Below are 24,446 nucleotides of genomic sequence, written 5' to 3' on the forward strand. Positions count from 1 at the left end.
CCACCCAATCAACTACCTACCTCATCCCCATATTTGTTTTTCTGCTCTTTTGCATACCAATATTTCTACTTGCACATCCTCATCCGCACATCTACCACTCCAGTGTTAATTTGCTAAATTGTAATTACTTCGCCACTATGGCCTATTTATTGCCTTACCTCCTTACCTCATTTGCACACACTGTATTTAGATTTTTCTACAGTATTATTGACTGTATGTTTGTTTATTCCATGTGTAACTCTGTGTTGTTGTTTTTGTCGCACTGCTTTGCTTTATCTTGGCCAGGTTGCAGTTGTAAATGAGAACCTGTTCTCAACTGCCTGGTTAAATAGAGGTGAAATAATAAACAATTAGGGAGGTGTTCTTAATGTTTTGTTCACTCAGTATATAGCGTGTGTTATTATTATTATTATCTTCCTCCGACAAATAAACGGTCACCAGTGCCGCTCCGCTCTTAAAGGCGCTGCGCTTCCATATGTCCTCTGAGTTATGGAACAGCTGACTGCCAGGTCGCTTTTCCTTTAAAAATGAATTATGTGATTACATGTCGTCCCCCTCTTCCTCTCCTCCCCTCCCCCTCTTCCCCCTCCCAGTCGAACACATTGTTCTCCACTCCGCACAGGCCCGGTAGAGGAACTGGATGGTTTGAAGCCCCGGTTTAGTTTACGGTGAAAGGAGAAGACAAGACAGGCGTCGGCACGCGCGGATTTACCGTTTTAACGGCAGAGAAGCAGGGCAGCGAGGGAGGAAGGACGTCCTGTCCTGTACGCGAGTCTGCTGGTAGACATGATGCTATGACCAGGGCTGGAACGGAGGCTCGGGCGCAGACACACATCACTACCGGCCCCGCGAGACAGACCAACCCGCCTAACAGCCTGGCGGGAGAGACAGGGGTGAGTGACAAACTTCAGGGAGGGAGGGAGAGGAGGAGGGATGGAGGGGGGGGGGGGGGGGCGTCACTTATTGAAGCTTATATCATGACTCAGTATGGACAGCCTGGCTACTGTGATTGCGCGTGTCATATTGGCTGTGTGTGTGTGTGTGTGTGTGTGTGTGTGTGTGTGTGTGTGTGTGTGTCAGGAAGCTGATGTCTCATCATAATAATGATGACATCTCATCTTGCAATATCATCGCTGCCAATAATCAGAGAGGAGAGCAGGAGAGGAAGAGAGCAGGAGAGGAAGAGAGCAGGAGAGGAAGAGGAGAAAGTCACGGAGAGGAAGAGAGGGCTTTTACTGCTGGATTGTTTGTAGCCAGAGAAGAGAGAGGTGGAGAAAATAACCTACACAATTTCTTTAGATAACTGATAAACTCATTAATAAAGACATCTAATATGGCCCGTAAGAAAACGATCATCCGTCTGTCCCCGGAAGTGCTTTATTGTGTGTAATATTAATTACATTAATGAATTAATATGTAACAGCCTAATATGTAAATGAATAGCCTTCAGTAAGGCCTCTGCTCTAGCTAAGCCTATAGGCTCCTCGGCTCTGTCTCCCGCTTTGATGGTCAAATCAAATACACAATAATAATATGAGTATCTTTATTAGACTAGCTGTTAGTTGGTAGTTTAGCAGAGGTCATGACTGACTGACTGCTTGATGTTATGGGTTATTGTCTCCCGGCTCCCATCACATCAAGCTACAACTCTCTGATCCAACAAGAAGCTCTGAGTTGCTGTCACTTTGATTCTCGATGGTCAGTGTGTGTGTGTGTGTGTGTGTGTGTGTGTGTGTGTGTGTGTGTGTGTGTGTGTGTGTGTGTGTGTGTGTGTGTGTGTGTGTGTGTGTGTGTGTGTGTGTGTGTGTGTGTGTGTGTGTGTGTGTGTGTGTGAGGGAGCGGGGGACGGACGGGGTCTTCTTTGTGCAGCTGCATGCGCCAGGCGGCCCGTGTCCTACTTTCTCTCGCGCGGCGGCTCGGTTCTTTGTTCGCTGCCGCTGAGCGCGTCTGCTGGCTTGGCGGTGTGTGTGTGTATGTTGCGTAGTATTGCGTTTGCCGCTCAGCCGCTTCGTGACTTGCCGGGGGGAGAAACCGGGCAGAGCGGGAGATTATGCCGAATGACAGGTCTCTGATCCCGGAGAGGAGAGGGCGGAAGCCTCGGTTACTACCGCTACTATTACCGATCAGTATACATGCTCCGTTATGACTGGAGACAACATGATATCAACTTCACACACACACACACACACACACACACACACACACACACACACACACACACACACACACACACACACACACACACACACACACACACACACACACACACACACACACACACACACACACACACACACACACACACACACACACACACACACACACACACACACACACACACAGAGAGAGAGAGAACAGGCTGATGATCCTGTATGAAAGAGTGACATCATATTCAGGGATTTAAGAGACCATTACAAATCAGTTTCTAAAAATGTCTTCTGTCTATCGCCCTCTCAACCTCTCCCTCCCTCTATCTCCTTCCACTTCAATCTGTTCTGTTCTCTCTCTCTCCATCCTTCTTCATGCTGGTTTATCGTTCTCCCTCTCTCTCTCTCTCTCTCTCTCCACTTCAATCTGTTCTGCTCTCTCTCTCTCTCTCTCTCTCCCTCTCTCTCTCCCTCCACTTCAATCTGTTCTGCTCTCTCTCTCTCTCTCTCTCCCTCCACTTCAATCTGTTCTGCTCTCTCTCTCTCTCTCTCTCTCTCTCTCTCTCTCCCTCCACTTCAATCTGTTCTGCTCTCTCTCTCTCTCTCTCTCTCTCTCTCTCTCTCTCCCTCCACTTCAATCTGTTCTGCTCTCTCTCTCTCTCTCTCTCCCTCCACTTCAATCTGTTCTGCTCTCTCTCTCTCTCTCTCTCTCTCTCTCTCTCTCTCCCTCCACTTCAATCTGTTCTGCTCTCTCTCTCTCTCTCTCTCCCTCCACTTCAATCTGTTCTGCTCTCTCTCTCTCTCTCTCTCTCTCTCTCTCTCTCCCTCCACTTCAATCTGTTCTGCTCTCTCTCTCTCTCTCTCTCCCTCCACTTCAATCTGTTCTGCTCTCTCTCTCTCTCTCTCTCTCTCTCTCTCTCTCCCTCCACTTCAATCTGTTCTGCTCTCTCTCTCTCTCTCTCTCTCTCTCTCTCTCTCTCCCTCCACTTCAATCTGTTCTGCTCTCTCTCTCTCTCTCTCTCCCTCCACTTCAATCTGTTCTGCTCTCTCTCTCTCTCTCTCTCTCTCTCTCTCTCTCCCTCCACTTCAATCTGTTCTGCTCTCTCTCTCTCTCCCTCCACTTCAATCTGTTCTGCTCTCTCTCTCTCTCTCTCTCCCTCCACTTCAATCTGTTCTGCTCTCTCTCTCTCTCCCTCCACTTCAACCTGTTCTGCGCTCTCTCTCTCTTTCTCCTAAATGTTTTAATGTTTTCTTCTTTCTGTCTATCCTTTCTTGTTATCCTCCTCTGCCATTTTTCTCTTTCTCTCCTCAACATCCAGACTTTATAGACTCCCTCAGACCCCTCAGTTCAACTGGATCAGCTTTATTACCATGGAAGTAAAAGTGTGTGTCCCAAGGTATTGGTATTTATGAGGATCCCCATTAGCCAGTCATCAGCTACTCTTCCTGGGGTCCACATGAAACACAACACATAGTACAGAACATCATTAGTCAAGGACTGAAAATACATACGGTGCATTTGGAAAGTATTCAGACCCCTTGACTTTTTCCACATTTTGTTACGTTACAGCCTTATTCTAGAATGGATTAAATAGTTTTCCCCCCTCATCAATCTACACACAATACCCCATAATGACATCACAATACCCCATAATGACATCACAATACCCCATAATGACAAAGCAAAACACATTTTTTAATTGATATTTTAGCAAATGTATATATTTTTTTTAAACGCAAAATTACATTTACATAAGTTTTCAGACCCTTTACTCAGTACTTTGTTGAAGCACCTTTGGCAGCGATTACAGCCTTGAGTCTTCTTGGGTATGACGCTACAAGCTTGGCACACCTGTATTTGGGGAGTTTCTCCCATTCTTCTATGCAGATCCTATCAAACTCTGTCAGGTTGGATGGGGAGTGTTGCTTCACAGTTATTTTCAGGTCTCTCCAAAGATGTTTGATCTGGTTCAAGTCCGGGCTCCGGCTGGGCTTCTCAAGGACATTCAGAGACTTGTCCCGAAGCTACTCCTGTGTTATCTTGCCTGTGTGCTTAGGGTCGTTTTCCTGTTGGAAGATGAACCTTCACCCCAGTCTTAGGTCCTGAGCGCTCTGGAGCAGGTTTTCATCAAGGATCTCTCTGTACTTTGCACCGTTCATCTTTCCCTCGATCCTGTCTAGTCTCCCTGCCGCTGATAAACATCCCCACAGCCTGATGCTGTCCTCACCATGCTTCACTGTAGGGATGGTGCCAGGTTTCCTCCAGACGTGACGCTTGGCATTCAGGCCAAAGAGTTCGATCTTGGTTTCAACAGACCAGAGAATCTTGTTTCTCATGGTCCGTGTCCCTTAGGTGTCTTTTGGCAAACTCCAAGTGGGCTGTCATGTGCCTTTTACCGAGGAGTGGTTTCTGTCTGGCCCCTCTACCATAAAGGCCTGATTGGTGGAGCGCTGCAGAGATGGGGCTAATACATAGGGCTAATACATAGGTCTAATAACTAGGGCTAATACATAGGGCTAATACATAGGGCTAATACATAGGGCTAATAACTAGGGCTAATAACTAGGGCTAATACATAGGGCTAATACATAGGGCTAATACATAGGGCTAATACATAGGGCTAATACATAGGGCTAATACATAGGGCTAATAACTAGGGCTAATACATAGGTCTAATAACTAGGGCTAATACATAGGGCTAATAACTAGGGCTAATAACTAGGGCTAATAACTAGGGCTAATAACTAGGGCTAATAACTAGGGCTAATACATAGGGCTAATAACTAGGGCTAATAACTAGGGCTAATACATAGGGCTAATACATAGGGATAATACATAGGGATAATACATAGGGCTAATAACTAGGGCTAATACATAGGGCTAATACATAGGGCTAATACATAGGGCTAATACATAGGGCTAATACATAGGTCTAATACATAGGGCTAATACATAGGGCTAATACATAGGGCTAATACATAACACAGTGTAAAATATAATATATATAAAATGGCTGTCTCTTCAAAGTCCCCTTTGGGCAGTAAGGTGTTCTTGAATCTGTTTTATTGCTTGAGTTACCTGGTGTGGCAGAGAGTTCCATGTAGTCATGTTACCTGGTGTGGCAGAGAGTTCCATGTAGTCATGTTACCTGGTGTGGCAGAGAGTTCCATGTAGTCATGTTACCTGGTGTGGCAGAGAGTTCCATGTAGTCATGTTACCTGGTGTGGCAGAGAGTTCCATGTAGTCATGTTACCTGGTGTGGCAGAGAGTTCCATGTAGTCATGTTACCTGGTGTGGCAGAGAGTTCCATGTAGTCATGTTACCTGGTGTGGCAGAGAGTTCCATGTAGTCATGTTACCTGGTGTGGCAGAGAGTTCCATGTAGTCATGGCTCTATTTAATGTTATGTGTTTCCTAGTCACTGTTCTGGACCTGAGGAGACCTCTGCTAGAGCTGTGTGTGTGTGTGTGTGTGTGTGTGTGTGTGTGTGTGTGTGTGTGTGTGTGTGTGTGTGTGTGTGTGTGTGTGTGTGTGTGTGTGTGTGTGTGTGTGTGTGTGTGTGTGTGTGTAACGTGTGTGTGTGTGTAACATGTGTGTGTGTGCAGCGTCTGTGTGTAACGTGTGTAACATGTGTTCTCCTCCCTCAGTTTGTGGTAGAGCCGAGTATGTGTGTGTGTGTGTGTGTGTGTGTGTGTGTGTGTGTGTGTGTGTGTGTGAGTGTGAGTGTGAGTGTGTGTGTGTAACGTGTGTTCTCCTCCCTCAGGTTGTGGTAGAGGCGAGTGTGTGTGTATAATGAGTGTGTGTGTATAATGAGTGTGTGTGTATAATGAGTGTGTGTGTATAATGAGTGTGTGTGTGTGTGTGTTCTCCTCTCCCAGGTAGAGCCGTGTCTAGATGGCCCCGCGGCCATCTTCGGGGGAACTATGGGGCCTACACCTCATGCCCCCCAGGATCCTGGTGGACTGCTGTCTGCCCAACGGCATGCTGGTTAGTCTGGAGTGTCTCAGAGAGGCGCCACTCACCAATATCAAACAACAGCTGTTCACAGAGGCCCGGAAATACCCCCTATATCACCTACTACAGGTAATTATGCCCCCTGTACCACCTACTACAGGTAATTATTCCCCCTATACCACCTACTACAGGTAACTATTCCCCCTATACCCACTACTACAGGTAACTATTCCCCCTATACCACCTACTACAGGTAATTATTCCCCCTATACCACCTACTACAGGTAATTATTCACCCTGTACCACCTACTACAGGTAACTATTCCCCCTGTACCACCTACTACAGGTAACTATTCCCCCTGTACCACCTACTACAGGTAATTATTCCCCCTGTACCACCTACTGCAGGTAACTATTCCCCCTATACCACCTACTACAGGTAACTATTCCCCCTATACCACCTACTACAGGTAACTATTCCCCCTGTACCACCTACTACAGGTAACTATTCCCCCTATACCACCTACTACAGGTAACTATTCCCCCTATACCACCTACTACAGGTAACTATTCCCCCTATACCACCTACTACAGGTAACTATTCCCCCTATACCCACTACTACAGGTAACTATTCCCCCTATACCACCTACTACAGGTAACTATTCCCCCTATACCACCTACTACAGGTAACTATTCTCCCTATACCTACTACAGGTAACTATTCCCCCTATACCACCTACTGCAGGTAACTATTCCCCCTATACCACCTACTACAGGTAACTATTCCCCCTATACCACCTACTACAGGTAACTATTCCCCCTATAACACCTACTGCAGGTAACTATTCCCCCTATACCACCTACTACAGGTAACTATTCCCCCTATACCACCTACTACAGGTAACTATTCCCCCTATACCTACTACAGGTAACTATTCCCCCTTATACCACCTACTACAGGTAACTATTCCCCCTATACCTACTACAGGTAACTATTCCCCCTATACCACCTACTACAGGTAATTATGCCCCCTGTACCACCTACTGCAGGTAATTATGCCCCCTATACCACCTACTACAGGTAACTATTCCCCCTATACCACCTACTACAGGTAACTATTCCCCCTATACCACCTACTACAGGTAACTATTCCCCCTATACCACCTACTACAGGTAACTATTCCCCCTATACCACCTACTGCAGGTAATTATTCCCCCTATACCACCTACTGCAGGTAATTATTCCCCCTGTACCACCTACTACAGGTAATTATGCCCCCTGTACCACCTACTACAGGTAATTATTCCCCCTATACCACCTACTGCAGGTAATTATTCCCCCTATACCACCTACTACAGGTAACTATTCCCCCTATACCACCTACTACAGGTAATTATTCCCCCTATACCACCTACTACAGGTAACTATTCCCCCTATACCACCTACTACAGGTAACTATTCCCCCTATTCCACCTACTACAGGTAACTATTCCCCCTATACCTACTACAGATAACTATTCCCCCTATACCTACTACAGATAACTATTCCCCCTATACCACCTACTACAGGTAACTATTCCCCCTATACCACCTACTACAGGTAACTATTCCCCCTATACCACCTACTACAGGTAACTATTCCCCCTATACCACCTACTACAGGTAACTATTCCCCCTATACCACCTACTACAGGTAACTATTCCCCCTATACCACCTACTACAGGTAACTATTCCCCCTATACCACCTACTACAGGTAACTATTCCCCCTATACCACCTACTACAGGTAACTATTCCCCCTCTACCTACTACAGATAACTATTCCCCCTATACCACCTACTACAGGTAACTATTCCCCCTATACCACCTACTACAGGTAACTATTCCCCCTATACCACCTACTACAGGTAACTATTCCCCCTATACCTACTACAGATAACTATTCCCCCTATACCACATACTACAGGTAATTATTCCCCCTCTACCACCTACTACAGGTAATTATTCCCCCTCTACCACCTACTACAGGTAATTATTCCCCCTATACCACCTACTACAGGTAACTATTCCCCCTATACCACCTACTGCAGATAACTATTCCCCCTATACCACCTACTACAGGTAACTATTCCCCCTATACCACCTACTACAGGTAACTATTCCCCCTATACCACCTACTACAGGTAACTATTCCCCCTATACCACCTACTACAGGTAACTATTCCCCCTATACCACCTACTACAGGTAATTATTCCCCCTATACCACCTACTACAGGTAACTATTCCCCCTATACCACCTACTGCAGATAACTATTCCCCCTATACCACCTACTACAGGTAACTATTCCCCCTGTACCACCTACTACAGGTAACTATTCCCCCTATACCACCTACTACAGGTAACTATTCCCCCTATACCACCTACTACAGGTAACTATTCCCCCTATACCACCTACTACAGGTAACTATTCCCCCTATACCACCTACTACAGGTAACTATTCCCCCTATACCTACTGCAGGTAACTATTCCCCCTCTACCACCTACTACAGGTAATTATTCCCCCTATACCACCTACTACAGGTAATTATTCCCCCTATACCACCTACTACAGGTAATTATTCCCCCTATACCACCTACTACAGGTAATTATTCCCCCTATACCACCTACTACAGGTAACTATTCCCCCTATACCTACTGCAGGTAACTATTCCCCCTCTACCACCTACTACAGGTAACTATTCCCCCTATACCACCTACTACAGGTAACTATTCCCCCTATACCACCTACTGCAGGTAACTATTCCCCCTATACCTACTACAGGTAACTATTCCCCCTATACCTACTACAGGTAACTATTCTCCCTATACCTACTACAGGTAACTATTCCCCCTATACCACCTACTACAGGTAACTATTCCCCCTATACCACCTACTACAGGTAATTATTCCCCCTATACCACCTACTACAGGTAATTATGCCCCCTATACCTACTACAGGTAACTATTTCCCCTATACCACCTACTACAGGTAACTATTCCCCCTATACCTACTACAGGTAACTATTCCCCCTATACCACCTACTACAGGTAATTATTCCCCCTATACCACCTACTGCAGGTAACTATTCCCCCTATACCACCTACTACAGGTCATTATGCCCCCTGTACCACCTACTGCAGGTAATTATTCCCCCTATACCTACTACAGGTAACTATTCCCCCTATACCACCTACAGGTAACTATTCCCCCTATACCACCTACTACAGGTAACTATTCCCCCTGTACCACCTACTGCAGGTAATTATTCCCCCTATACCACCTACAGGTAACTATTCCCCCTATACCACCTACTACAGGTAACTATTCCCCCTGTACCACCTACTACAGGTAACTATTCCCCCTGTACCACCTACTACAGGTAACTATTCCCCCTATACCACCTACTACAGGTAACTATGCCCCCTATACCTACTACAGGTAACTATTCCCCCTATACCACCTACTACAGGTAACTATTCCCCCTATACCACCTACTACAGGTAACTATTCCCCCTATACCTACTACAGGTAATTATTCCCCCTATACCTACTACAGGTAACTATTCCCCCTATACCACCTACTGCAGGTAACTATTCTCCCTATACCTACTACAGGTAACTATGCCCCCTATACCACCTACTACAGGTAACTATTCCCCATATACCACCTACTACAGGTAACTATTCCCCCTATACCACCTACTACAGGTAACTATTCCCCCTATACCACCTACTACAGGTAACTATTCTCCCTATACCACCTACTACAGGTAATTATGCCCCCTGTACCACCTACTACAGGTAATTATTCCCCCTATACCACCTACTACAGGTAATTATGCCCCCTGTACCACCTACTACAGGTAATTATTTCCCCTATACCACCTACTACAGGTAATTATTCCCCCTGTACCACCTACTACAGGTAATTATGCCCCCTGTACCACCTACTACAGGTAATTATTTCCCCTATACCACCTACTACAGGTAATTATTCCCCCTGTACCACCTACTACAGGTAATTATTCCCCTATACCACCTACTACAGGTAATTATTCCCCCTGTACCACCTACTACAGGTAATTATTCCCCCTATACCACCTACTACAGGTAATTATTTCCCCTATACCACCTACTACAGGTAATTATTCCCCCTGTACCACCTACTGCAGGTAATTATGCCCCCTGTACCACCTACTACAGGTAACTATTCCCCCTGTACCACCTACTACAGGTAATTATTCCCCCTATATCACCTACTACAGGTAATTATGCCCCCTGTACCACCTACTACAGGTAATTATTCCCCCTATATCACCTACTACAGGTAATTATGCCCCCTGTACCACCTACTACAGGTAATTATGCCCCCTGTACCACCTACTGCAGGTAATTATGCCCCCTGTACCACCTACTACAGGTAACTATTCCCCATATACCACCTACTGCAGGTAACTATGCCCCCTATACCACCTACTACAGGTAATTATGCCCCCTGTACCACCTACTGCAGGTAATTATGCCCCCTGTACCACCTACTGCAGGTAATTATGCCCCCTGTACCACCTACTACAGGTAATTATGCCCCCTATACCACCTACTGCAGGTAATTATTCCCCCTATACCACCTACTACAGGTAACTATTCCCCCTATACCACCTACTGCAGGTAACTATTCCCCCTATACCTACTACAGGTAACTATTCCCCCTATACCACCTACTGCAGGTAACTATTCCCCCTATACCACCTACTACAGGTAACTATTCCCCCTATACCTACTACTGCAGGTAACTATTCCCCCTATACCACCTACTGCAGGTAACTATTCCCCCTATACCACCTACTGCAGGTAACTATTCCCCCTATACCACCTACTACAGGTAACTATTCCCCCTGTACCACCTACTGCAGGTAACTATTCCCCCTATACCACCTACTACAGGTAACTATTCCCCCTATACCACCTACTACAGGTAACTATTCCCCCTATACCTACTACAGGTAACTATTCCCCCTATACCACCTACTACAGGTAACTATTCCCCCTATACCACCTACTACAGGTAACTATTCCCCCTATACCACCTACTGCAGGTAATTATGCCCCCTATACCACCTACTACAGGTAACTATTCCCCCTATACCACCTACTACAGGTAACTATTCCCCCTATACCACCTACTGCAGGTAACTATTCCCCCTATACCTACTACAGGTAATTATGCCCCCTGTACCACCTACTACAGGTAACTATTCCCCCTATACCACCTACTACAGGTAACTATTCCCCCTATACCACCTACTGCAGGTAATTATTCCCCCTATACCACCTACTACAGGTAACTATTCCCCCTATACCTACTACAGGTAACTATTCCCCCTATACCACCTACTACAGGTAACTATTCCCCCTATACCACCTACTACAGGTAACTATTCCCCCTATACCACCTACTACAGGTAACTATTCCCCCTATACCACCTACTACAGGTAACTATTCCCCCTATACCTACTACAGGTAACTATTCCCCCTATACCTACTACAGGTAATTATTCCCCCTATACCTACTACAGGTAACTATTCCCCCTATACCTACTACAGGTAACTATTCCCCCTATACCACCTACTGCAGGTAACTATTCCCCCTATACCACCTACTACAGGTAATTATTCCCCCTATACCTACTACAGGTAACTATTCCCCCTATACCACCTACTGCAGGTAACTATGTCCCCTATACCACCTACTGCAGGTAATTATGCCCCCTGTACCACCTACTACAGGTAACTATTCCCCCTGTACCACCTACTGCAGGTAATTATGCCCCCTATACCACCTACTGCAGGTAACTATGTCCCCTATACCACCTACTACAGGTAACTATTCCCCCTGTACCACCTACTGCAGGTAATTATTCCCCCTATACCACCTACTACAGGTAACTATTCCCCCTATACCACCTACTGCAGGTAATTATTCCCCCTATACCACCTACTACAGGTAACTATTCCCCCTATACCACCTACTACAGGTAACTATTCCCCCTATACCACCTACTACAGGTAACTATTCCCCCTGTACCACCTACTACAGGTAACTATTCCCCCTATACCACCTACTACAGGTAACTATTCCCCCTATACCACCTACTACAGGTAACTATTCCGCCTATACCACCTACTACAGGTAACTATTCCCCCTATACCACCTACTACAGGTAACTATTCCCCCTATACCACCTACTACAGGTAACTATTCCCCCTATACCACCTACTGCAGGTAATTTTGCCCCCTATACAACCTACTACAGGTAACTATTCCCCCTATACCACCTACTACAGGTAACTATTCCCCCTATACCACCTACTACAGGTAACTATTCCCCCTATACCACCTACTACAGGTAACTATTCCCCCTATACCACCTACTACAGGTAACTATTCCCCCTATACCACCTACTACAGGTCATTATGCCCCCTGTACCACCTACTACAGGTAACTATTCCCCCTATACCACCTACTACAGGTAACTATTCCCCCTATACCTACTACTGCAGGTAACTATTCCCCCTATACCACCTACTACAGGTAACTATTCCCCCTATACCACCTACTGCAGGTAACTATTCTCCCTATACCTACTACAGGTAACTATTCCCCCTATACCACCTACTACAGGTAATTATTCCCCCTATACCACCTACTACAGGTAATTATTCCCCCTATACCACCTACTACAGGTAACTATTCCCCCTATACCTACTACAGGTAATTATTCCCCCTATACCACGTACTGTAGGTAATTATTCCCCCTATACCACCTACTACAGGTAATTATTCCCCCTATACCACGTACTGTAGGTAATTATTCCCCCTATACCACCTACTACAGGTAATTATGCCCCCTGTACCACCTACTACAGGTAATTATTTCCCCTATACCACCTACTACAGGTAATTATGCCCCCTATACCACCTACTACAGGTAATTATGCCCCCTGTACCACCTACTGCAGGTAATTATGCCCCCTGTACCACCTACTACAGGTAACTATTCCCCATATACCACCTACTGCAGGTAATTATTCCCCCTATACCACGTACTGTAGGTAATTATTCCCCCTATACCACCTACTACAGGTAATTATTCCCCCTATACCACGTACTGTAGGTAATTATTCCCCCTATACCACCTACTACAGGTAATTATGCCCCCTGTACCACCTACTACAGGTAATTATTTCCCCTATACCACCTACTACAGGTAATTATTCCCCCTGTACCACCTACTACAGGTAATTATGCCCCCTGTACCACCTACTACAGGTAATTATTTCCCCTATACCACCTACTACAGGTAATTATTCCCCCTGTACCACCTACTACAGGTAATTATTCCCCTATACCACCTACTACAGGTAATTATTCCCCCTGTACCACCTACTACAGGTAATTATTCCCCCTATACCACCTACTACAGGTAATTATTTCCCCTATACTACCTACTACAGGTAATTATTCCCCCTATATCACCTACTACAGGTAATTATGCCCCCTGTACCACCTACTACAGGTAATTATGCCCCCTGTACCACCTACTGCAGGTAATTATGCCCCCTGTACCACCTACTACAGGTAACTATTCCCCCTATACCACCTACTGCAGGTAACTATTCCCCCTATACCACCTACTGCAGGTAACTATTCCCCCTATACCACCTACTACAGGTAACTATTCCCCCTATACCACCTACTACAGGTAACTATTCCCCCTATACAACCTACTACAGGTAACTATTCCCCCTATACCACCTACTACAGGTAACTATTCCCCCTATACCACCTACTACAGGTAACTATTCCCCCTATACCTACTACAGGTAACTATTCCCCCTATACCCACTACTACAGGTAACTATTCCCCCTATACCACCTACTACAGGTAACTATTCCCCCTATACCACCTACTACAGGTAACTATTCCCCCTATACCCACTACTACAGGTAACTATTCCCCCTATACCACCTACTACAGGTAACTATTCCCCCTATACCTACTACAGGTAACTATTCCCCCTATACCACCTACTACAGGTAACTATTCCCCCTGTACCACCTACTACAGGTAACTATTCCCCCTATACCACCTACTACAGGTAACTATTCCCCCTATACCACCTACTGCAGGTAACTATTCCCCCTATACCTACTACAGGTAACTATTCCCCCTATACCTACTACAGGTAACTATTCCCCCTATACCACCTACTGCAGGTAATTTTGCCCCCTATACCACCTACTACAGGTAACTATTCCCCCTATACCCCCTACTACAGGTAACTATTCCCCCTATACCACCTACTACAGGTAACTATTCCCCCTATACCACCTACTACAGGTAACTATTCCCCCTATACCACCTACTGCAGGTAACTATTCCCCCTATACCACCTACTACAGGTAACTATTCCCCCTATACCACCTACTGCAGGTAACTATTCCCCCTATACCACCTACTACAGGTAACTATTCCCCCTATACCACCTACTACAGGTCATTATGCCCCCTGTACCACCTACTACAGGTAACTATTCCCCCTATACCACCTACTACAGGTAACTATTCCCCCTATACCTACTACTGCAGGTAACTATTCCCCCTATACCACCTACTACAGGTAACTATTCCCCCTATACCACCTACTGCAGGTAACTATTCTCCCTATACCTACTACAGGTAACTATTCCCCCTATACCACCTACTACAGGTAATTATTCCCCCTATACCACCTACTACAGGTAATTATTCCCCCTATACCACCTACTACAGGTAACTATTCCCCCTATACCTACTACAGGTAATTATTCCCCCTATACCACGTACTGTAGGTAATTATTCCCCCTATACCACCTACTACAGGTAATTATTCCCCCTATACCACGTACTGTAGGTAATTATTCCCCCTATACCACCTACTACAGGTAATTATGCCCCCTGTACCACCTACTACAGGTAATTATTTCCCCTATACCACCTACTACAGGTAATTATTCCCCCTGTACCACCTACTACAGGTAATTATGCCCCCTGTACCACCTACTACAGGTAATTATTTCCCCTATACCACCTACTACAGGTAATTATTCCCCCTGTACCACCTACTACAGGTAATTATTCCCCTATACCACCTACTACAGGTAATTATTCCCCCTGTACCACCTACTACAGGTAATTATTCCCCCTATACCACCTACTACAGGTAATTATTTCCCCTATACCACCTACTACAGGTAATTATTCCCCCTATACCACCTACTGCAGGTAATTATGCCCCCTGTACCACCTACTGCAGGTAATTATGCCCCCTATACCACCTACTACAGGTAACTATTCCCCCTATACCTACTACAGGTAATTATGCCCCCTGTACCACCTACTACAGGTAACTATTCCCCCTATACCACCTACTGCAGGTAACTATTCCCCCTATACCACCTACTGCAGGTAACTATTCCCCCTATACCACCTACTACAGGTAACTATGCCCCCTATACCTACTACAGGTAACTATTCCCCCTATACCACCTACTACAGGTAACTATTCCCCCTATAACACCTACTGCAGGTAACTATTCCCCCTATACCACCTACTGCAGGTAATTATGCCCCCTATACCACCTACTGCAGGTAACTATTCCCCCTATACCACCTACTGCAGGTAACTATTCCCCCTATACCACCTACTACAGGTAACTATTCCCCCTATACCACCTACTACAGGTAACTATTCCCCCTATACCACCTACTGCAGGTAACTATGCCCCCTGTACCACCTACTACAGGTAACTATTCCCCCTATACAACCTACTACAGGTAACTATTCCCCCTATACCACCTACTGCAGGTAACTATTCCCCCTATACCACCTACTACAGGTAACTATTCCCCCTATACCACCTACTACAGGTAACTATTCCCCCTATACCTACTACAGGTAACTATTCCCCCTATACCACCTACTACAGGTAACTATTCCCCCTATACCACCTACTACAGGTAATTATGCCCCCTATACCTACTACAGGTAACTATTCCCCCTATACCACCTACTACAGGTAACTATTCCCCCTATACCACCTACTACAGGTAACTATTCCCCCTATACCTACTACAGGTAACTATTCCCCCTATACCACCTACTGCAGGTAACTATTCCCCCTATACCACCTACTACAGGTAACTATTCCCCCTATACCCACTACTACAGGTAACTATTCCCCCTATACCACCTACTACAGGTAACTATTCCCCCTATACCTACTACAGGTAACTATTCCCCCTATACCACCTACTGCAGGTAACTATTCCCCCTATACCACCTACTACAGGTAACTATTCCCCCTATACCACCTACTACAGGTAACTATTCCCCCTATACCACCTACTGCAGGTAACTATTCCCCCTATACCACCTACTACAGGTAACTATTCCCCCTATACCACCTACTGCAGGTAATTATGCCCCCTATACCACCTACTACAGGTAACTATTCCCCCTATACCACCTACTACAGGTAACTATTCCCCCTATACCACCTACTGCAGGTAACTATTCCCCCTATACCTACTACAGGTAACTATTCCCCCTATACCACCTACTACAGGTAACTATTCCCCCTATACCACCTACTACAGGTAACTATTCCCCCTATACCACCTACTACTGCAGGTAACTATTCCCCCTATACCCACTACTACAGGTAACTATTCCCCCTATACCACCTACTACAGGTAACTATTCCCCCTATACCACCTACTGCAGGTAACTATTCCCCCTATACCACCTACTGCAGGTAACTATTCCCCCTATACCACCTACTACAGGTAACTATTCCCCCTATACCTACTACAGGTAACTATTCCCCCTATACCACCTACTACAGGTAATTATGCCCCCTGTACCACCTACTACAGGTAACTATTCCCCCTATACCACCTACTACTGGTAACTATTCCCCCTGTACCACCTACTACAGGTAACTATTCCCCCTATACCACCTACTACAGGTAACTATTCCCCCTATACCACCTACTACAGGTAACTATTCCCCCTATACCACCTACTACAGGTAACTATTCCCCCTATACCACCTACTACAGGTAACTATTCCCCCTATACCACCTACTACAGGTAACTATTCCCCCTATACCACCTACTGCAGGTAACTATTCCCCCTATACCTACTACAGGTAACTTTTCCCCCTATACCACCTACTACAGGTAACTATTCCCCCTATACCACCTACTACAGGTAACTATTCCCCCTATACCACCTACTACAGGTAACTATTCCCCCTATACCACCTACTACAGGTAACTATTCCCCCTATACCTACTACAGGTAACTATTCCCCCTATACCACCTACTACAGGTAACTATTCCCCCTATACCTACTACAGGTAACTATTCCCCCTATACCACCTACTGCAGGTAATTTTGCCCCCTATACCACCTACTACAGGTAACTATTCCCCCTATACCTACTACAGGTAACTATTTCCCCTATACCACCTACTACAGGTAACTATTCCCCCTATACCACCTACTACAGGTAATTATGCCCCCTATACCACCTACTACAGGTAACTATTCCCCCTATACCACCTACTACAGGTAACTATTCCCCCTATACCTACTACAGGTAACTATTCCCCCTATACCACCTACTACAGGTAACTATTCCCCCTATACCACCTACTACAGGTAACTATTCCCCCTATACCACCTACTACAGGTAACTATTCCCCCTATACCACCTACTACAGGTAATTATTCCCTCTATACCACCTACTACAGGTAACTATTCCCCCTATACCTACTACTGCAGGTAACTATTCCCCCTATACCACCTACTACAGGTAACTATTCCCCCTATACCACCTACTGCAGGTAACTATTCTCCCTTTACCTACTACAGGTAACTATTCCCCCTATACCACCTACTGCAGGTAATTATGCCCCTATACCACCTACTACAGGTCATTATGCCCCCTGTACCACCTACTACAGGTAACTATTCCCCCTGTACCACCTACTACAGGTAATTATTCCCCCTGTACCACCTACTACAGGTAATTATTCCCCCTATACCACCTACTACAGGTAATTATTTCCCCTATACCACCTACTACAGGTAATTATTCCCCCTGTACCACCTACTACAGGTAATTATGCCCCCTGTACCACCTACTGCAGGTAATTATGCCCCCTGTACCACCTACTACAGGTAACTATTCCCCATATACCACCTACTGCAGGTAACTATGCCCCCTATACCACCTACTACAGGTAATTATGCCCCCTGTACCACCTACTTCAGGTAATTATGCCCCCTGTACCACCTACTACAGGTAACTATTCCCCCTATACCACCTACTACAGGTAACTATTCCCCCTATACCACCTACTACAGGTAATTATTCCCCCTGTACCACCTACTACAGGTAACTATTCCCCCTATACCTACTACTGCAGGTAACTATTCCCCGTATACCACCTACTACAGGTAACTATTCCCCCTATACCACCTACTGCAGGTAACTATTCTCCCTATACCTACTACAGGTAACTATTCCCCCTATACCACCTACTGCAGGTAACTATTCCCCCTATACCACCTACTACAGGTAACTATTCCCCCTATACCACCTACTGCAGGTAACTATTCTCCCTATACCTACTACAGGTAACTATTCCCCCTATACCCACTACTACAGGTAACTATTCCCCCTATACCACCTACTACAGGTAACTATTCCCCCTATACCACCTACTGCAGGTAACTATTCCCCATATACCTACTACAGGTCATTATGCCCCCTGTACCACCTACTGCAGGTAACTATTCCCCCTATACCACCTACTGCAGGTAATTATGCCCCCTATACCACCTACTGCAGGTAACTATTCCCCCTATACCACCTACTGCAGGTAACTATTCCCCCTATACCACCTACTACAGGTAAATATTCCCCCTATACCACCTACTGCAGGTAATTATGCCCCCTATACCACCTACTACAGGTAACTATTCCCCCTATACCACCTACTACAGGTAACTATTCCCCCTGTACCACCTACTACAGGTAACTATTCCCCCTGTACCACCTACTGCAGGTAACTATTCCCCCTATTCCACCTACTACAGGTAATTATGCCCCCTATACCTACTACAGGTAACTATTCCCCCTATACCACCTACTGCAGGTAATTATGCCCCCTATACCTACTACAGGTAACTATTCCCCCTATACCACCTACTGCAGGTAACTATTCCCCCTATTCCACCTACTACAGGTAATTATGCCCCCTATACCTACTACAGGTAACTATTCCCCCTATACCACCTACTACAGGTAACTATTCTCCCTATACCTACTACAGGTAACTATTCCCCCTATACCACCTACTACAGGTAACTATTCTCCCTATACCACCTACTGCAGGTAATTATTCCCCCTATACCACCTACTGCAGGTAATTATTCCCCCTATACCACCTACTACAGGTAATTATGCCCCCTGTACCACCTACTACAGGTAACTATTCCCCCTATACCACCTACTACAGGTAATTATTCCCCCTGTACCACCTACTACAGGTAATTATGCCCCCTGTACCACCTACTGCAGGTAATTATGCCCCCTGTACCACCTACTACAGGTAACTATTCCCCCTATATCACCTACTACAGGTAATTATGCCCCCTGTACCACCTACTACAGGTAATTATTTCCCCTATACCACCTACTACAGGTAATTATTCCCCCTGTACCACCTACTACAGGTAATTATTCCCCCTATACCACCTACTACAGGTAATTATTCCCCCTGTACCACCTACTACAGGTAATTATTCCCCCTATACCACCTACTACAGGTAATTATTCCCCCTATACCACCTACTACAGGTAATTATGCCCCCTGTACCACCTACTACAGGTAATTATTCCCCCTATACCACCTACTGCAGGTAATTATGCCCCCTGTACCACCTACTACAGGTAATTATGCTCCCTGTACCACCTACTACAGGTAATTATTCCCCCTATACCACCTACTACAGGTAATTATTCCCCCTATACCACCTACTACAGGTAATTGTTCCCCCTATACCACCTACTACAGGTAATTATGCCCCCTGTACCACCTACTGCAGGTAATTATGCCCTCTGTACCACCTACTACAGGTAACTATTCCAACTACTACACCTGTAACTACTACACCTGTATACTCTACTACACCTGTACCCTCTACTACACCTGTATCCTCTACTACACCTGTATACTCTACTACACCTGTACCCTCTACTACACCTGTATTCTCTACTACACCTGTATACTCTACTACACCTGTATACTCTACTACACCTCTACCCTCTACTACACCTCTACCCTCTACTACACCTGTATACTCTACTACACCTGTATACTTTACTACACCTGTATACTCTACTACACCTGTACCCTCTACTACACCTGTACCCTCTACTACACCTGTATACTCTACTACACCTGTATACTCTACTACACCTGTATCCTCTACTACACCTGTACACTCTACTACACCTGTATACTCTACTACACCTGTATACTCTACTACACCTCTATACTCTACTACACCTGTACCCTCTACTACACCTGTACACTCTACTACACCTGTATACTCTACTACACCTGTATACTCTACTACACCTGTATACTCTACTACACCTGTATCCTCTACTACACCTGTACACTCTACTACACCTGTATACTCTACTACACCTGTATACTCTACTACACCTCTTTACTCTACTACACCTGTACCCTCTACTACACCTGTACACTCTACTACACCTGTATACTCTACTACACCTGTACCCTCTACTACACCTGTACCCTCTACTACACCTGTTTACTCTACTACACCTGTATACTATACTACACCTCTACCCTCTACTACACCTGTATACTATACTACACCTCTACCCTCTACTACACCTGTATCCTCTACTACACCTGTATACTCTACTACACCTGTACCCTCTACTACACCTGTACCCTCTACTACACCTGTATACTCTACTACACCTCTACCCTCTACTACACCTGTACCCTCTAGTACACCTGTATACTCTACTACACCTGTATACTCTACTACACCTGTATACTCTACTACACCTGTATACTCTACTACACCTGTACACTCTACTACACCTGTATACTCTACTACACCTGTATCCTCTACTACACCTGTACACTCTACTACACCTGTATACTCTACTACACCTGTATACTCTACTACACCTCTATACTCTACTACACCTGTACCCTCTACTACACCTGTACACTCTACTACACCTGTATACTCTACTACACCTGTATACTCTACTACACCTGTATCCTCTACTACACCTGTATACTCTACTACACCTGTATACTCTACTACACCTGTATACTCTACTACACCTGTATACTCTACTACACCTGTATACTCTACTACACCTGTACACTCTACTACACCTGTATACTCTACTACACCTGTATACTCTACTACACCTCTATACTCTACTACACCTGTACCCTCTACTACACCTGTACAATCTACTACACCTGTATACTCTACTACACCTGTATACTCTACTACACCTGTACCCTCTACTACACCTGTACCCTCTACTACACCTGTATACTCTACTACACCTGTACCCTCTACTACACCTGTACCCTCTACTACACCTGTACCCTCTACTACACCTGTATACTCTACTACACCTCTACCCTCTACTACACCTGTATACTATACTACACCTCTACCCTCTACTACACCTGTATACTCTACTACACCTGTATACTCTACTACACCTGTATCCTCTACTACACCTGTATACTCTACTACACCTGTACCCTCTACTACACCTGTATCCTCTACTAAACCTCTACCCTCTGCTACACCTGTATACTCTACTACACCTGTACCCTCTACTACACATCTACCCTCTACTACACCTGTACCCTCTACTACACCTGTATACTCTACTACACCTCTACCCTCTACTACACCTGTACCCTCTACTACACCTGTATACTCTACTACACCTGTATACTCTACTACACCTGTATACTCTACTACACCTGTATGCTCTACTACACCTGTATACTTTACTACACCTGTATACTCTACTACACCTCTACCCTCTATTACACCTGTATACTCTACTACACCTGTACCCTCTACTACACCTGTATACTCTACTACACCTGTATACTCTACTACACCTGTATACTCTACTACACCTGTATACTCTACTACACCTGTATAGTCTACTACACCTGTATACTCTACTACACCTGTATACTCTACTACACCTCTACCCTCTACTACACCTGTATACTCTACTACACCTCTACCCTCTATTACACCTGTATACTTTACTACACCTGTATACTTTACTACACCTGTATACTCTACTACACCTGTATACTCTACTACACCTGTATACTCTACTACACCTGTACCCTCTACTACACCTCTACCCTCTACTACACCTCTACCCTCTACTACACCTCTATCCTCTACTACACCTGTATACTCTACTACACCTGTACCCTCTACTACACCTGTACCCTCTACTACACCTGTATACTCTACTACACCTGTATACTCTACTACACCTGTATACTCTACTACACCTGTATACTCTACTACACCTGTATACTCTACTACACCTGTATCCTCTACTACACCTGTATCCTCTACTACACCTGTACCCTCTACTACACCTGTATACTCTACTACACCTCTATCCTCTACTACACCTGTATACTCTACTACACCTGTACCCTCTACTACACCTGTATACTCTACTACACCTGTACCCTCTACTACACCTGTACCCTCTACTACACCTGTATACTCTACTACACCTGTACCCTCTACTACACCTGTATACTCTACTACACCTGTATACTCTACTACACCTGTACCCTCTACTACACCTGTATACTCTACTACACCTGTATACTCTACTACACCTGTACCCTCTACTACACCTGTATACTTTACTACACCTGTATACTCTACCACACCTGTACCCTCTACTACACCTGTACCCTCTACTACACCTGTATCCTCTACTACACCTGTACCCTCTACTACACCTGTATACTCTACTACACCTCTACCCTCTACTACACCTGTATACTCTACTACACCTGTATCCTCTACTACACCTGTATGCTCTACTACACCTGTATACTCTACTACACCTGTATACTCTACTACACCTGTATACTCTACTACACCTGTATACTCTACTACACCTGTACCCTCTACTACACCTGTATACTCTACTACACCTGTATACTCTACTACACCTGTACCCTCTACTACACCTGTATACTTTACTACACCTGTATACTCTACCACACCTGTACCCTCTACTACACCTGTACCCTCTACTACACCTGTATCCTCTACTACACCTGTACCCTCTACTACACCTGTATACTCTACTACACCTCTACCCTCTACTACACCTGTATACTCTACTACACCTGTATCCTCTACTACACCTGTATGCTCTACTACACCTGTATACTCTACTACACCTGTATACTCTACTACACCTGTATACTCTACTACACCTGTATACTCTACTACACCTGTACCCTCTACTACACCTGTATACTCTAGTACACCTGTACACTCTACTACACCTGTACCCTCTACTACACCTGTACCCTCTACTACACCTGTATACTCTACTACACCTGTACCCTCTACTACACCTGTATACTCTACTACACCTGTATACTCTACTACACCTGTACCCTCTACTACACCTGTATACTCTACTACACCTGTATACTCTACTACACCTGTACCCTCTACTACACCTGTACCCTCTACTACACCTGTATACTTTACTACACCTGTATACTCTACTACACCTGTACCCTCTACTACACCTGTACCCTCTACTACACCTGTATCCTCTACTACACCTGTACCCTCTACTACACCTGTATACTCTACTACACCTCTACCCTCTACTACACCTGTATACCCTACTACACCTGTATCCTATACTACACCTGTATGATCTACTACACCTGTATACTCTACTACACCTGTATACTCTACTACACCTGTATACTCTACTACACCTGTATACTCTACTACACCTGTATACTCTACTACACCTGTATACTCTATTACACCTGTATACTCTACTACACCTCTACC

General features: G+C 45.2%; 1 protein-coding gene across 4 annotated transcripts in view; it reads left to right on the forward strand.

Annotated features, from left to right (window-relative positions):
• The first annotated feature begins 580 nt into the window (after nt 1-580).
• The window catches only part of LOC129866024 (phosphatidylinositol 4,5-bisphosphate 3-kinase catalytic subunit alpha isoform-like), a 127,328-nt gene continuing 103,462 nt past the window's right edge, over nt 581-24,446 (forward strand). For all 4 annotated transcript variants that reach the window (XR_008761463.1, XR_008761464.1, XM_055939160.1 and 1 more), the window contains exons 1-2: nt 581-893; nt 6,026-6,230. Coding sequence is in view for 2 of the 4 variants with exons in the window: in XM_055939160.1 (XP_055795135.1) it covers nt 6,042-6,230 (189 nt within the window). In the remaining 2 variants the exon portion in view is untranslated. The remainder of the gene's footprint in view (nt 894-6,025; nt 6,231-24,446) is intronic.

The sequence above is a fragment of the Salvelinus fontinalis genome, chromosome 11, assembly GCF_029448725.1.
Source record: "Salvelinus fontinalis isolate EN_2023a chromosome 11, ASM2944872v1, whole genome shotgun sequence".
Lineage (NCBI taxonomy): Eukaryota > Metazoa > Chordata > Actinopteri > Salmoniformes > Salmonidae > Salvelinus > Salvelinus fontinalis.